The 17,807-nt window shown below is 42.4% G+C and overlaps 1 protein-coding gene across 4 annotated transcripts in view; it reads right to left on the reverse strand.

Moving 5' to 3' along the window:
• Ncald (neurocalcin delta) overlaps positions 1-17,807 on the reverse strand; it is a 400,078-nt gene that overhangs the window by 9,036 nt on the left and 373,235 nt on the right. For all 4 annotated transcript variants that reach the window (XM_058585646.1, XM_046464773.2, XM_046464771.2 and 1 more), the window contains one exon: positions 15,485-15,882. In XM_058585646.1, the coding sequence (XP_058441629.1) occupies positions 15,485-15,862 (378 nt within the window). In that variant the 5' untranslated portion in view covers positions 15,863-15,882. The remainder of the gene's footprint in view (positions 1-15,484; positions 15,883-17,807) is intronic.

Here is a 17,807-nt window from a genome sequence, read left to right on the forward strand (position 1 = left end):
AAATATAGTTTTTATTTAGGAAGAATAATATAAATTCATTATTTTTTATCCCCAGATCATGACTTTGCTGCTCAGATTCACTTTGAACACCTTAGACCTGGGGAAAAAAACTTAAAAAAAAAATAGATTTGCCAGGGAGAAGCAGGAGATTCCAGAAAGTTCTCAAGCTCTGGGCAAGCAGAAATCAGAAAAAAAGGCAGCTTAGTGAAGGTGATCTCCAATTGGGAAATGTGGGAGCAAAAGGGGACACTCAAGGTTAAACTTCTCTGGTTTACATTCTTGTTTGGGATCAACTGGGCCTGAAATCCCTGAAATATTCTGGACCAACAATCAGATACTCCAATCTCAGTCAATAAAATAAGAACGAAAGATGGACTCTCCCATAGTACTGACCCCTGGGCTGATTTCATCCCTAACCTGATCCCTCAGGTCAGGCTTCTGGGTCCCTGTTCTCTCTCTCTCTCTCTCTCTCTCTCTCTCTCTCTCTCTCTCTCTCTCCTCTCTCTCTCTCTCTCTCTCTTTCAGTACTGGGGATTGAACCCAGGGTGTTCTACCACTGAGCTACATCCCCAGCCCTTTTCATTTTGTTTTGAGACAGGGTCTTATTATGTTGCCCAGGCTGGCCTTGAACTTTCGATCCTCCTGCCTCAGCCTCTTGAGTAGCAGGATTATCAGTATTTGCCAACGTGCCTGGCTCTGAGTCTATCTTAAACCTACCCAAATCCCTTACTGAACTCTAGTGCTGCCCCCACAGTGAGTGCTCTTGGAAGGTCATGAGCACAGCCCTCTCCGGGGGTGATGGGCGTCATTGCTAAACGCAGTCAGTCAGCTTTCCCAAGAAGTGCTCACTGAAGTGTCTCTGGAGGCAAAAGATGAGCCATACTCTGTCCTCCTCCTGGACCTTGCTGTCCCCTCTGCCCCAGGTCTATGTTACCGTCTGTACTAGGGCCATAGCACCATGTGCCAAACTGCTTGGGACACCTAATTCCAGGAAAGACCACTGAAGATAGAACTCTTTTATCAAGTGGAGACACAGAGGCTCTGAAATCTGCAGGGCCAGCTGAATATTCAGTAAGAGGAGTAGAAAGCACAAGTGTCCCCACACCAGCAAATGACTCTCGAGGTCTTGTCACCTTGCCTCAGCTTTCTTTGCTAAATGGAAATCTTTTCTGTAATTTCTGACCTGGGCAAAGGGGAATCAGTGACCCACATGGATTTCAAACTCACACCATTTGTGTATTTTGTGAGTTCATAAGCTCAGGAATGTTAGATTAACAACAGCAGAACAGAACCTAGACATGGGTGCTCACCAGGCCACATGAGCTCAACCTCTACTGGGCGAGAGCTGACCCACTTCAGGAGGGCTGGAGGTGAAGAGGGAGGAGCATGTACAGACAGGATGAGTTTATATTTGCCAAAAGTCTTAGAGAGGCTGTGTGATTACCCATCCTCAGCCTTCTTTGGGCCTAGGTTGTTCCTTCTGGAGTCTGTTCTAGCCTCTAGGATCATCTCCCTGGCTCCTTGTAGTTATCACTTGTCCATGATTGGCCCAAGAGGGCAATTCCCAGCTCAGATATTCCACAAAGCCATTGAGTCCACCGACCTGACACACATCTTGTTTTCCTGGATCAGTGGCGTTATTTACACTCTTTCCTCATCTGAGTCTCACCTCCTTCTCTCCCCTCCTCCTTGATATCCTGCTCAAGTGTTGGGGGCAGATGGAAATGTGACCCTCCTCCAGGAAGCCCTCTGTAATCATCCTTCCTTCTATTGCTCCCTATAATCTCTCTTCCACTGTACAAGACAATGGCTCTGTATCACCTCTTTGGGAATCCTTCATTCTACTTACCCTAAACTGTAATTAGCTAGGATATTCTCTTTTTAGATGTGACAGTGACAATCAAGGGCAACTGCTCATCAGATCCCTGATGATGCTTAACACTGGGTCACACACAGAGTCAGGCTAAGTGCAGAGAATTTGTTCAGGGATAGCTGATCCACTCCATCACCTCTTCTTATGTCTCCTCTCTCTCCTCTTGGTTCTACTCCTTTTTTATAAAGTTCTCTCTTTATCCTTTCATATTTTTCGTTCCCATCATTTTTTCTTTTTCTCCTCCTTCTTGTTGCATAACTAACGTATTCACGTAAAACTCAGATTCCTAATCTGTCAAAAGCTATGGCCTCCACCCTTAGAAATCTTACACCACTGCAGGTGATTTCAGGGGCTTTTGAATTTGGAAGCTCATCCATAGACCCCAGGTTATAAAACCCTCTACTCCTAGTTCATTCTATCCATTCACTCATTCATCAAATGCTTACTGAGAAACTATTATATACCAGATACTATGGATGATTCCCCCAGTCTTTGCCCTCATAGGAATTACTGTTAAATAAGGATGACAGGCAATATTAAAATGACCAGAGAAATAAATGTAAGGCCACTGTTGAGTGCTACCGAGGAAGGTGTGTAATCTTGTAAGTGTAATGGGGATTGGGCCTTGGCAGAGGGTTAGGACAGCTTCCCTGAGGACTGATGATTGAAAAAAGAGATGAAGAAATCATGGGGTTTAAAGAGGTAAAGGGCAGAGAGAAACACTTTGGAAGCTCAGGGTGGGAATGGCAGGAAGACCACAGGATGTGTAAGAGCAGGTGGGGACAGGCAACATGGCCTCCTAGACCAGGATAAGGAATATATTTCTCCTGCCAGCAACAAAATGGTAGAATTGGTATTAAATTTGATTTTCCTATTTACACCCACTTTCCAAATCTGCCTCTATACCCTCTTTTTTTTTTTTCAAGAAATCATGTTCAGAGAATTTAAGAAATGGTCATTCAAAATTGTTCCACAATTGTGTCTTGTCTGCTCTGTGCTTGTGGTGGGGATACAATAGTCAACAAGATGGTTGTGGTCTCTCTCCTTTTATATGTCACCTGCCTCTCCTTACAGATACCCTACTGCAGCCCCAAAGTGCCCCTTTCTGGAGCTCTGTTGAAATGGGCGTGGTCATTCCAGCAAGGCTTTAATAGCAGTCATAAACGCCATCCCCTAGGTGCCTCTGGACCTCCCAGCATCGAGTAAAACCTACTTGTCTGGGACACTCTGTAGAACTTTCAGCCCCTAGGGTTGGGGCTCATGAAACACCCCTTCTTAGGATTCTGATGCAAAGCCAACTAGCACTAATCTAGAAGTCATTCACCTAACATTCTTGTATTCTTTTTTCTTTTTTTTTGGTACTGGAGAGTGAACTCAGGGGCACTTAACCACTGAGCCACATCCCCAGATCTTTTTCACATTTTTTTTAGAGATGGGGTCTCCTGAGTTGCTTAGGACCTCGCTAAGTTGCTGAAGCTGGCTTTGAATTTGTGATCCTCCTGCCTCAGCCCTTTGAGTTGCTGGGATTATAGGCATGCTCCACCATGCCCAGATTCCCCTGATATTCTTGGTTGATCAGATGCTTTAAAGACCAAGCAAACACATGAGCGTGGATAGAAAAGGGGACTCTCACATGCAATAGAGTGGGTCAGTATTAGTCTCTCAATCCTAGGCTGAAGGAGTGGAGCCGGTACAGAGACTGAGAGCAGGTTAGTGTAAAATACAACAATCAGCTCTCCCTCCTGCCGCCTGCCCCATGGGAACAAGCAGACTGACTTGAGGGCAGCTTTGCCTGCTGGGCTCGGGGACACCCAGGGTGGAGTGCAACTGGGTTGAGGAAGAAGCAAGATCTCCATAAGAGGCTCATGTTTCCAGGTGGCTTTTTCGTGGCACTCAGACTTTTCTCTTTAATGTGTATCAAGTCATCCCTAGAGATGAGTGGACTGTTCATAAAACCAAGTCCGTCATGTGGGTGGTTCCAGAGAAGTCAGCAGAGAGCTGAGGGGATGAGTCGAGGTGGTGTCCAGAGTGAGGTACTGGACGATAGTCGTGCAAGACCACGACTTGGGGAATGATCTCTGTGCTCCCTTCCACAGCATCAATGACCAACAGCTGATTGTTAGAGAAATTCAAAATCTGGGACTCCACTGAAGAGAGAGAAAAAATAAAAAAGACACAACCCCAGACAGCAATCTGAAGCAAATCATGTTGTTTTTTTTTTAGCTCCAGTTTCCCTGTTCACCCCTCCCCATCCCCAAATTTAATGGGATTAAACCATGAAAAAACCAGGCTATTTCTCCACTTTAATTTAGTGATGTCAGTGAGAGGCCTAACAGGACCATCCTGTTTTTAAGTAAACTTGGGGAGTCCTAGTCTTGTCTCTAGGTAAATGAAAAGCTTTGGGACACCCAGGAGCCCAGCACTGCCTCCACCCAGCAGGTTCAGGATAGCTCCCAGCTGTGACCAGGACCCCTACCACCCTCCTTGTGACCTACCTGAGTATTTTCTTCTTTTTCCCTCAGAGGGAGCACACTGTTGGAAGGCTGGAAGGGAAGGACTCAGTCTGAACTGACAGAGGTTGTGGGGTTAACAGAGGCCAGGCACAATTCCAAGAGTCAATGCTCCATGCTCTCTCTGAAGAAAACCAGACTGACTCTTTCCATCAGAAAATTTAGCATCTTCCAACAGGGAACCAGAAATTCAAGATTCTCTGACAGCAGACTAAGGGCAAAAGAGGTTGAGCTATGCTGGGTTGTTTTTAGATTATAGATAAAGAACAGCACCCTTCTTAGAAGGATTTATATACCAGAAAAAGAGGTTGGAACAGGCCTCGAAAATCCTCAGAAATTTTAAAAATAGGATCATTATCTATGTAGCTAAATGACATAAATACTTTCTCACTTAGAGCTAGAAGAATAAATTGAATTAGTAACTTCCATACTTCGCCATAGTGTTCTACCATGGTCCTTGAGCCTTAAGCATCTTCGTTACTAGGGAGAGGGTGAGAGGAGAACAGGGTCCCACCCCTCTTTCAACCAAAGAAGTTCCCTTCTGACATTAAGTTTCATGTAAGATTTTCCTTAAAAACCCAAAACCACAATTTTTGGTGCTAAAAATGGAATTCGAATACATTCAACCACCGCAAATATTCTTGCCTTTGTGATAATATGATCCTTTTAAAGATAATTAGTCAAAGATTTGTGTGCTGACTTGTACTCTCAGCACAATAGCTTACTGTTTGAAAGAACCCAGCACCATCCCTTTTATAAATCAAAGAATTAGGCCTGGCATGTTGGTACCCGCCTGTAACCCAGCAGCTCCGGAGGCTGAGGTAGGAGGATCAGGAATTCAAAACCAGCCTCAGCAAAAGCAAGGTGCTAAGCAACTCAGTGAGACCCTGTCTCTAAATAATATACAAAATAGGGCTGGGGATGTGCCTCAGTGGTTGAGTGCGCCCGAGTTGAATCCCTATTACCAAAATAAATAAACAAAATAAATAAATAAAAGAATTACAGAAAGTCAAGGAAGAGTGTTCTTCTGCTCAGAGGTATCCAAAGGCAGAATTGTGATAGGCTGCATCACACAAGGAAATTAAATATATATAAGCAGAGACTAGACACCCATTGCTGATGATGCTGTAAAGAAGTTTTTTTTTTTTTCCAAAACTCTTTCCAAGAAATATCAGTCTTTCAAGATGCTGTAAGACCAGAGAAAGGCTGTCATCAAAACAGCTTGAGAAACGCTGCTTACTTTACTCTTCTTAGACAATCACAACGCACATGAACATATTAGAGACTGAGAATTCCTGCGGTTAAGACACCCCTTGAATTCCATTTAACCCAGAGTCTGCACCACATACAAAGATGTTGTGTCCGCCGAAAACTAAAAAATAAATATTAAAATTCTTTTTTTTTTTTTAAGTTTGAAAGGCATAGCCTTTCTTTTTTTTTTTCTTTTATTTATTTAGTTAGTTAGTTCTCAGCGGACACAACATCTTTGTTGGTATGTGGTGCTGAGGATCGAACCCGGGCCGCACGCATGCCAGGCGAGCGCGCTACCACTTGAGCCGTATCCCCAGCCCTAAAATTCTCTCTCTCTCTCTCTCTCTCTCTCTCTCTCTCTCTCTCTCTCTCTCTCTCTCTCTCTCTCTCTCTCTCTCTCTCTCTCTCTCTCCCTCCCTCCCTCCCTCCCCCCTCCCTCCCCCCTCCCTCTCTCCCTCTCTCTATCTTAAAAAAAAAAGTTTATAAAAGTAATTATATCTTTAGTGAAGTAGTTCATGATTAAGTAGCAGCCATCTATTTAAAATTAACAGAAAATAAGGGCAGGATTGCAATGGAGGTATCCATAAGAAACTATGGGAAAATGGGCATGATTTGGTTAAAGGGATGGAGTGGAAATCAGGGTAGATAAACTCTATGGAGTGAGGGAGAAAGAGGTGTCAAGAGGGTACTCTAGCCCACTGCTGGAGGAAAAGACTATGGACGTGAGAGAACATGGTGCCTTTGGGAATCTTTCAAGTGACCTTTAGCTGAGGTGAGAAGTACTCAAAAACCACAGTATGAGAAAGGTTTTAAGGGAGGGGGTGACCCCTGTCACAAAGTCCTTATTAAGGAATTTAGGCACCTGGTGTGGGTAGGAAGGCATCGTGTTAGCTTTCCATCACTAAAATGAAGTACCCGAGACAATCAACTTATTAAGAGAAGAGGTTTGTTTTGGCTCACGGTTCGGGAGGTTCCAGTTCATGATCAGCAGTCTCACTGTTTTGGGCCTGTGGCAAGGCAGGGGAACTTGGTGGTGCAAAATCTTTTACCTCGTGGCCAGGAAGCAAAAGAGAGAGTGAGACTGGAGTTGGGCTCGCACAGTTCCCTTTAAGGGCATCCTCCACTGACTGCAGGACTCTCCACGGGCCCCGCCTCCTAGAGACTCCCACCAGCACCATCCCTACAGTTGAAGGACTTAACACATGGCCCTTTAGGGACACTCAAGACCCAATAACTCTACCAGGAGAGGGACACAATTCTATCTGCATTTTTGAAAGATCCCTCTGGCATCCTTGCGAGGAAAAGAATCGTGGTGGGAGGTGAGTGGAGCAAAAGACCTGCTGGAAATGTGTGGTATAAGTACATTTTCCAAGGAAGGACAGAACAGTATTTCCAGTCCCACACAATCTTCCAAAACCTCACCACTGCCCATCAAGATGTAGACTCTAGGCTCCCTCCCGCTTTATGAGCTGTGGAGATCTTGGTGACTGCTTTGAGTAGGAGTAGATGGTGGAAGTGATGGTTTGTGACCTCGAAGTTAGGACACAGAGAGATACAGCTGTGCCTGGTTCTCTTCCTGGAGACCTACATCTTTACAGCCCTGAGCTGCCCTGCAAAATGTGTGGCCACCTCAAAGCCACCCTGCAGGAGACATCCCACAGAGAGACCACCACTGACTTGAAATGAGAGTGGCAGGAGGAATGGACAGGAATGACAGATTTGCAAACTTGAGGACACTGGTGTAATAGTTTTGGTGACTGCCTGGGTATGGGGATAGATGATGGAAAAGTACCCAGTTGTCTTTGACTTGGTGGCAGATGAGTGGTAAGGCTATAGACAAGAAGAAAGGGAGGAAGGAAAGGAGGGAGGAGAGAGAAAGGAAAGAAAAAAAGTTTTGGGGGTGGGATACAAGGATGCATTTGTAACGCTGACTTTGAAGTTCTGGAACAACAAACAGCTTAGTGGAGATGTCTATTAACAGTCGGACCCAGTGGAAAAGAAGATCTGGAAGTAATCTGTTTCTTTGTCCATAAAATAGGGATAATAAAGTGGTTGTGAATTAAACAAGATAATCCTTGTGTACCAGAGTGAATAGTGTCTTGCAAAAATTCCTGTCCACCCAGAATCTGTAGATGTCACTTGATTTGAGAATAGGGTCTTTGCAAATGTAATTATGTAAAAATAATGAGCATACTGGATTAGGGCATGCCCTAATCCATAACTGGTGTCCTTATAAGCGAGAAATTTCAACACAGACATACAGGGACAATGGCAAGTGACCATGGAGGCACAGACTGGAGGGACAAAGTTGTAAGCCAGGGGCCCCAAGGAGTGTGGTAAGCACAAGAAGCTAGAGAGAGGCATGGAACATACCCCCTGCAGAGCCTTTAAAAGGAGCCAAACTTTGCTGATGCTTTAATTTTGGGCTTCTGGCCTACAGGGCTGTGATAGAACATTTTGTAATGGTAGCCCTAGGAAACTGACGCAGCATGGGAATCTCCCACCACTACGCTTAGTCCGTAACATACCTAGAGAGGATGAGACTTCTCAGAGGCAATGGAAGAAAGAGAGCCATGCTGGATCCCTGCTTGGGAATATCTATATTTAGGAAGCAGGAGAATAAAGAGGAATTCACAAAGGATTCTGGGAGGGAAAAGCCAGAGAAGGGCCATTTGGTAGTAGATACTCACTCTCATCTGCCAGACGTCATACTTGACACTGAGAGTTAATTTAAACTCTTACACTATAGTGTGACTTGCAGTGTCAACCCTTTAATAAGAAAGGGACAAACCCAACACATGGATAAGCAGGCACGATGGCGAATTCTTAGAGAAAATCACTAGCCTATGCCACTATTTTAAATAATTTTCTCCAGAAAAATCTAGGTTGCCTTCCAGAGTAACGTCTGTGGTCCAAATTCATGAATGAAAATAAGGCAATGTTTTTGGAACTGAATGCCCAGGAACCACGTAAGATGGACTCAAAGATCTTTCCTACTCCTTGCTTTTCCCCGCCTAGAATCAGTATACTGTGTCACGTCTCCAAGAAGCATATTAAAAGTGACATAGTGTCTATGACATGAGTTTAGAAAGGTCTTTGGGGAAAAAATGCAAATGTCACTCAGGATATGTGTCTAAAGCCTATGTAAAGACGTCCCTTTGGTCCTTATTTTGATCCTCTGTGGCATAACTACTCATAGGAGGGTTGTCTAAATTGTCACAGTTGGCACTCTTGAAACCAGGCAGGATTAATGGCACATTTATTTATTCCTTTGCAGGAATACCACCATGACCCCCTCCCCACCAAACCCAAACCCACTGCATGACCTTGTTCATCACAAGGGTGAATTAAAAAAAACCAACAACACACACACTTCTAAAAGAAAGCCAAAATCTGCTGTGATGGGGTGCCAGTGTGCCCCAAACTCCCCTTCTTCAGGTTTCATGGATTCAAAAAATATGAGAATGTGGATTAGGGGGTATTCTAAAGTTCACCCTGCCATCGTCCAAAGTGCTGGTGAACCCTGAATCACAACTGGGAGGGAGCAAGTCTCTTGTCAGATAGCAGGTATTTGAACTCCAAGTATTTTCAAAGCAGTCATTAACATCCAAAGTGCTGAACATGCTAATTACAAATTATTACAACCAGATGTTTAAAGCAAGCTTCCCTGAGGACTGCTGTAATATTACATCAGCCCATAGATTCCTTTTGGAAAGACTTGAACTTGAGAATAAATCTAGATAGCTGTTCCCCAAATTGTCCCTGTGCATGACTGTGTGGGCTGGGTCAATGGGTTTGGGGAATTCCTGTCATTTTTCACCAGTGGGAGATTTAGTTGGGTTACCTCCCTTTCTTTTATGAACATACACTTCACAATGAGGTCATTTTAATGGAGGATCCTGCCCTTCGAAGTACTCTGTCCACTGAATTGGAAATGAGCTCACTATATTGAGCTGGGAGACATCCTGTCCCAGCTTTGGAAACTGTGGTAGTGATAATTACTGTCAAAACTTATCCAGTGATGCTCCCCAAAAGGCACCGTGTTAGCTGCATTACTTAAAATAACTAATTGAATCCTCACAATCACCCAGGATTTACACCACCAAACTGCCTCTGTTAAAGAAACAAGGAAGTTGAGCCCGGAGACACAAGAATAAGACATCATGACTCAAGGAGATGGGAAAGAAGGGAGAGGGATGTTGAACTAGTTAAAAGGCAAGGGATATCGACCCCCTGTGCCCAGGATGCCTACTGTCACATTCCCATTCTTCCTTTGGCTTCCTCTTATTTTGAGTACAGATGATCAATTTTTGTGGAAGACTGTCATTGTCATTCAATCCTAAGTGTAATGCCAGTTCATAGACATCTAACCAACGACAGCTCCGTAGCTGACCTTTCAGGGGTCCTACTTAGTTACTTTCTAGGAACAGAAGGAAGGCAATAGAATTCCATTTTCTTCCTACATTCTCTCCCTGGGTGTGCTGTGGTCCCATGCATGGACTCTTCCCACTGTCTCCCAAGGTCCCAGAGAGTATAAGCATTGGTGGCAGAATTCGTAACACCACTCCCTTTCTCTTTTGGTCCAGTCCTCAGCCTATGCTGTGATGCGCATGGGTATTCAGACTGCTTCCAGAAGCAGAGGGGGTCAGGGAGCTATGAGGGGTAGGGAGGATTCTCCATCCTCTTGCAGAACAGCCCCCCACCCCCATGGAGAAGAGAGAATCTAGCATAAGCATAGTCTTAATCTGGCTTAAGACCCCCAAGAGATGATTTTGATGCAATAACAAAATATTGAGCCTAAATCATGCTCTTGTATTTGTTATTAAAAAAATGAATGTGAAAAGGTTTATTTAAGGTCCTAAAAATAAATCTGCATATGGTTTTGCTTGTTCATCCAGATGTTGATACTGCACAAAAAAAAAATGTTTTATTTAAAAAGGAACACATCTAGGGTTGGGATGGTAGCTCAGTTGGTAGAGTTTGGCCTGGCATGCACAGGGCCCTGGGTTCAATCCCCAGTATGGAAAAGAAAGAAAAAAGAAAAAAAAAAGAAACACAACTGCATTTTGACATATATGGTAAACTGAGTAATGATACCCCAAGATTTTTCCATGTCCCAATCCCTAAAACCTGTGAATATGTTACTTTACATACTAAAAGATGGCTTGCATATTTAATTAAGGATATTAAGATGGGAGGATTCTTCTAGATGGTTCCAGTGGAACAAAAAAAAAAAAAAAAAAGAGAGAATAAGATGCCCAGAGGGAAAGGTGTCATGATAGGACTCAATTTGATATTGCTGACTTAGAATGAAGAGGGGTGCATACCAAGGAATATAGGCAGCTTCTAGAAGCTGGAAAAAGCAAGTAAAAGGATTTTCCCTAAAGCCTACAGAAGGAACAAAGCCTAAGGACACCTTAATTTTAGCCCAGTGAAGCTGATCTTAGATTTGTGACTTATGGAACTGTAAGATCATAAATTGCAATTGTCTAAAGCTATTGGTTTGTGGTATTTTGTTATAGCAGCATAGGAAACTAATACCATGCATTTCAGTACTATGCAGAATCCACAGTAGTCTCATGAATTTTGGCGTTTATCAAAATTAGGAAATATAAAATAATTCCATCTTGTTACCACAAATAATATTCTTAATACCAAAACTAAAATACAGGAAATGACATCTGAGAGAAACTATTACAGAATCTGCGAATTGCAGTTCTACACCCCAATCATTTTCTACCCTAATTAAACTAGTTTTCATCCCCACTTGTACTGTGACCAATTATTAGTCTTTGTAGGTAAATGACCATAAATCATTAATTAATCATTAACCATTAATTTTTGCAGGGCACAGTGATGAATGCCTGTAATTCCAAAGACTGGGAAGGCTGATTCAGGAGGATCACAAGTTCAAGGTCAGCCTCAGCAACTTAGCAAAACTTTGCCTCAAAATTGAAAATACTACTACTACTACTAATAATAATGGGGTGTAGCTCAGTGGTAAAAGTGCCCCTGGGGTGCAATCCCCGGTGTAAAAAAATATCATTAATTTTTATTAAGTTGCTTGAATTTTTAAGTCTTGGAGAGATCCAGATTCAGTCAAGAATTTATGCATCTACACTCATCATCAAATTCCAAGAGTTATGTCAACAAATAGAATCTTGACTTCTTTATGGTTCTCCTGGGTCACAACTAGTTCCACCTCATCACTTTCTATGGCATGAAACAGAAATTTTACCCAGGAACAAAGTAGAAACTTAACACTCCATGGCTTCTTTGAACCCAGTGAATGTAAGTGGTGCAGACCAGCTAGAACAAAGAAAAGAGGATCCCACAAAGGCACAAAGCTGACAAGGCCTACAGAGTATGGGTTTTTCAAAGGAAAGGAAAAAAAAAAGATTAAAAAAATTAAATAGAATGAGAAGCTCAGTAAGATTTTACAGTAAATTCCAATGCACCCAGAATAATAGAAAACAGGAGATTAGCATAAGAATGTGACAGAATACATGAATTGTCAGTTTGCAAAGTAGCAGAACAAAATAACATAGCTCTTAATATGAAAATAGCTCAAAATTTAATTTAATCTCTTTGATGATGTGGAAGTTGCTTCAGGGGTGCTGCAATATTTCCTGCAGTCATGAATATTAATCACCAGGGTATGGTGCTGGGAGACAGGGCATTTGAGCCTTCCATGGACAGGCACATTGAGAACCGCAGATACGTAGATATTTCTTGAGGAATGTGTGTCCTTACCATTAAGACCTGGAAACCTGCTGTGGGCCTGTGAGTCATGTTGGAACCCTATAGCAACTAGCGTGGCAGGCTAGGTGCACCTTCATTTTCATGATCACTTTTGATGGTTGCCAGGGGCTTGTTTAGTGCCTGCTAGCTCCTTGTGAATGTTCACTGTAATTTTTCCGTTCTGTTTTGCAACCTGGATTTCATGCATAGGGATGGTGTCTATTTTCCTCTATACTATTTATTCCCAATGGCAGGCACTCTGTAGGTGCAAAATGAACAATTAGACATAAAATGAATGCATGAATAATTGCTGATCTCCATCAGCCCACATGGTCTGAAGGCTCCTCACTGCTTTGGTGTCCACATCTTCAGTAGTGGCCATGAAATCAACCAGGACAGGTGGGTGAAAATGTTAATCAGGAGATTTCACAGCGGCTCATGGGAATTTCTTTTTTAGATTCTAATCAAGAAACAATTCTCTCCTAAAGAAGAATATATCTATCTTTTTCCTCTGTAGAGGAGCAGAGGCCAGCACTCTCAGATTGAGAGAGAGAGAGAGAGAGAGAGAACAAACACAAGCCTTGGCCAGTAAGGCCGACTGGATTGTGGGACCCCAGTCTCTTCCTCAGTCTGTCTCTTGCTTCCCAGCCATGAGGTGTGCAGTTTTGCTTTGCCACATACTCCCTCCTTGATGTGCTACCTCGCCACAGGCCCCAAAGCAATAGAGGCAACCCATCATGGATTGAAATCTCCAACTAGGAGCCTTTTCTCTTTATAAGTTGATTTTCTCAGGTATTTGTTATAGTAATGGGAAACTAAATAATATAATGAATCATCTTTAAAATCTCAATTTTGCTTAATTAGCAAAGATTAAGAAAAATCAGAACAGAAAAATGATATGGAAACACCCTTTACACACTTGGGAAAGCAATTTGGCAGAATATATCAAGAACTTTAGAAATGATCATGCCCTTTGACCTAGTAATTTTCCTTCTGGGAATCCATTCTTAGGGAATAAACTTAAAAATAGAAAAAAAAAGCTTTAAACAGAAGGATTACTGATGCTATTTTATTTTTTAAAAAGTTATGTTTAATGTTTTGAACAACCAATAAAAAAAAGGTAAAAAATAAATAAATAAAAAGTTATGTTTAACAATGAAAGTTGGAAATAACCTAAATATCCCACAACAGGGTAAAATGTAGTAAATTATAATATATGATAGGACTGTTATTATACAGCCATGGAATTGTCTTTATTAAATTTTTTATGTATGGAAATACTTGTGTTACTATGTTAGTAAAAATGGCAACATAGAAAACTTCTATAAATTATTAAATCAGTTGGATATTTTTAAATGCATGGAAATAGGATAAGGAAAGATGTATTTAAATAATCATCAGCAGTGATTCTCTTTGTTGGTAGGGTGGAATTATGAGTAATTTTCCGTCTATCTTTTATAGTTTTCTATACTGCCTGTATTTTTATAGATGTTATACTTTTTGTACACTTATCCTAAGGGAGGGGAGAGAAGATTTATTTCTGCTTAAGACTCATATCTCTGAGGAATTCATTTAACCCAATTTTTTCAGATGCTCTGGATGTGAGAAAAGCTACCTGTGGCCCAACTGGATAGGTGGTTGTCAGATCTTGGAGAGTTCCTGAATGAGTGCACCTGGGAGAGGGAGTCATTTGGGATCCCTGTTCCTGCATCCCTTCAACAGGTCCTTTAAAAGCCATATGGGTTCAGTCCCATTGGCCTGAGAGGAGGCCTCAGGGTCAAGGGTCCATCCTGAGTCATTGTTATAGGTCTCTCTTGGGCTCTGTCCCCAATTTCAATAATCAGGAGGTTCCTGGAGATTCTTTGTAGGCAAGACCCCACCTCCACCCTCATCCTCTCCAGCAATAGCTGAGTTCCTATGTCTCCTTGTGGTACATCCCCCCTGCCCACCTAGCACTCCACTATTCTCCCAGGGGCTGCAGCTCTACCTCAGCAGGACATGTACTCTGATGCCCTGGGATGAGTGTGGCGTCTGCATTGAGCCCCCCAGAAAGCCAAGTGTCCACCCTTTTGTACCCGCTGTCTGCCATCACTTGCTTCCCTGTGTGCCCCATTCACTGCCAAGATCCTGAGCGACCACAGCACTCATTGTGGTGCCCGCCCACCTAGTCCTTCTTATCATCTGCTGCTGAGGCCCTTCTAGCCCTTTCCTAAGACCTGTGTCTGTCTCCTTAAATTTGTCTCTGGGTCCCACTGCTGGGCAAGCTGTCCTTGCCATGACCATACCTCCTTACCCCGCTTCCCCACTCCCCAAAGTGTGTTTGGGTCTCCTAAGGAAAATGTAGCCAACACTGAGACCCATTCTCCTGTTTGGAGCTTTCTCTGGGTGAGTAACCTGGGGAAAGCAAATGGAGTATATCTTATTAAAGTGACAAAGACCTCGATACTACAGTGTTTATCTTTGATGGAATGAATCTGAAGTCTAGAGCTTTTCTTTGAGAGTCTAATAAATTTGTAAGTTAATGATAATGATAATGAGCTTATCAATGTGGTTGGCACTGTGCTAAGCATTTAACATGGAGTCATGTCTGATCTTAAAATAACCTCACATCATGGGTAGGAACCACTGGTAGATATATTTCACAGAGGACACTGCTTCTGTGAACTAACTTGATCAAAGTCACAGAGGTAGTGACATAAGATGCAGGACATGAGCCCAGTTCAAAGTTTAATCATTAACACCACTCCAGAGGATGTGAACCCCAACCCCAGGGCTCCAGGTCCAGGCAAGCCACTGCAATGGGTATATACAACCAAGTGAAGAGCACATGTCCATCTTCAGTGTAGGGATTACCCTAAAGCAACAGTAACCTGAAAGGCAGGATTATGGGCCCAGTGTTGCCAGAGCTCCTGGGTTTTCAAGACATGTTACCCATGTGAAGTTTTATGTGCAATCTCCTTGCCCTGTAATGCAGCTTCAAACATTTTATAAACATTGAATGAACTAAATAAAATGCACTGATGATCTACCAGCTTGCAATTTCTGCTCTGTGCACTTTCCAATTTTTTACTTATGACACACACTCTTCTCCTTTGAAAGGGTTACATACCTGCACAATCTCCAGCATCTCTGCCTTGCTGATGTAGCCGTTTCCATCCAGGTCGTACATGCTGAAGGCCCATTTCAGCTTCTGCTCCAGCTTCCCCCTCGACGTTACACTCAGAGCAATGATGAATTCTCTAAAGTCTATTGTCCCATCTCCATTTGCATCAAAGGTACGGAAGACATGCTCTGCAAATTTGGAAGCATCCCCGTAAGGGAAAAAGTTCCCGTATATTTTCTTAAATTCTTCCATTGACAAATGTCCACTGGGGCAGTCTCTCAAGAAGCCTTTGTACCATTCCTGGATCTCATGTTCTGTAAAGTCTGTGCTCTCCAGCAAGTCCTGCATGACCTCGGGGCGCAGCTTGCTGTTCTGTTTCCCCATGCTGGCCGCAAGAATTCAAGCTGCAGAGAGAAAAGAAAACACACTTAATTTTCAGAGCTGTTCTTACGGGGCAGATTAGATCATTTGTGATTGTTCCTTGGAAAAAAGAAATAAACTCTACACAAGTCCAATAACATTGTCTAGGTTTTGCAGTCAGCCACACAGGATAATGGAAAGACAGTCTAGGTGAAGATGTAGGGAAAAACTATCACTGATGGGAAAATTGATATTTATTTTATACAAAGCTAACCTGAGAGCCGAAGATGACAGATGATGATGATGATAGATAGATAGAATAAGAAAGACACAGAGAAATTAATTGGTTACTTAGTTCCATCTTATCAGTTTCCAAGAGGTTGATCATGGCTTTATGAAGACTGATTCTAAACCAAATCCAAGAACTAGGAGGGAGAAGCAAAATAGAGTAAGAGGAAAAAAGAGGATAAAAGAGAATTTAATACTTTTTTATTGTTAGAGTATTTCAAAGAAAGTGTGGCTTGGGCACTTCCAGGACAATATCAACACAGACACAAACAAAGGAAATGGAAGCACCCCCAATACAAGGAAAGGCTACCAAGTAAATCACTACCCACGTTGAGCTTAGATGGTCAAGATGATGCTTCGTAATGTTGTCTATGTCCTATGACTGTGGTTTATGAAATAAGTTCCAAGTTCCTTTTTAAAATACAAATAACTTTGTATTTTCTTATCATTAGCACATATCCATAGTAACATAGTAAGACACAGTACTGTATAAAGAAAAAAAATCCGCATCATTGGAAACCCTAACCCTTAAAGAGAGAACTCTCTAGAATATTGATGTGCAGTCTTAGGGGGGGTCTTAGGATTGAGGCATATTCAAGACAAGAACCTTCTCACAAAAGGGCTCGGCACTTGTACTTGGCACTTTTCTTCTATTAAAAAATTCTGAAAGTAGGCTTGGACAATTACAGAATATAAGAGAGCATAGCCCCATTTCCATCCTGACAGCCGATTTTCCACACCATGGTATTTATTCCTTTTTATCTGCTCTTTCCTGCTACATATTCGGCCCTGAGGGCAGAGTCTTCTTGGGGGTTGCTTTATCTCTGCAGCGCCCATGACATAGGGCATCTGGCGAACTAATGAACGGAAGCAATGACTGAAAACCGTGGCTGGAAGGCAGAAGAATAATTACGATGTGGAAATATGGAATAGTCTTCCTAGAAGAGGAAGACTTCATTTTTGCCAGAAAGCAGGGGGTGGGGGTGGGGGGTCTGGCTTTCAGGATGCTATTTGCCGACTAAAAGCTATCTATAGTCAAGACTTGATCTCGAGATCTCTTGATATTGAGCTGTCTGTCTGGGACCTTCACTATCAGGAAATCGCTATAGGACAGTGTGTGCACCTCTCACACCTCAGGCTTCTTTCATAATATCTACAGACCAGGAAACAAGGAGGGACCCTTATGAACTGCCAAGTTCATTGATTGGGGTTTTTCTAAGTTTTATTTTATTTGTAACTGACACATAGTAGTTGGTCATTTTCATGGGATACAGTGTGGTATTTCGATACATGTATACATTATATGATGATCAAATCAGGGAAATCAGCCCATGCATCACTTCAAACATTTATCCTTTTTCTCTTTGTGGTGAGATCATTCAAATTCCTCTTTTTCAACTCTTTTACAATATACCATGCACCTTACTATTTATAGTCACCTTACTGTGCAATAGAACATTAGACCTTCTTCCTGCTAACTGGAACTTTCATGGTCTCACTCATACACAGAATCTAAAAAAGATGATTTTGTTTTCTAAGTTCTGTACTCAAGGTGGAACTTGGTAAGGGTTTTGCTCATATGCAGGCATCCTCCCAAGAGTAGGGAGAATGGACAACCCTTCGTAGAAGCATGATCCACAACTGCAGGAAGATATTTGTTTTGGAGGTCCGTCTCTATGTG

Source organism: Marmota monax, unplaced genomic scaffold (assembly GCF_021218885.2).
Source record: "Marmota monax isolate L192 unplaced genomic scaffold, Marmota_monax_Labrador192_F-V1.1 WCK01_AAM20220418_F8-fsc00003, whole genome shotgun sequence".
NCBI lineage: Eukaryota > Metazoa > Chordata > Mammalia > Rodentia > Sciuridae > Marmota > Marmota monax.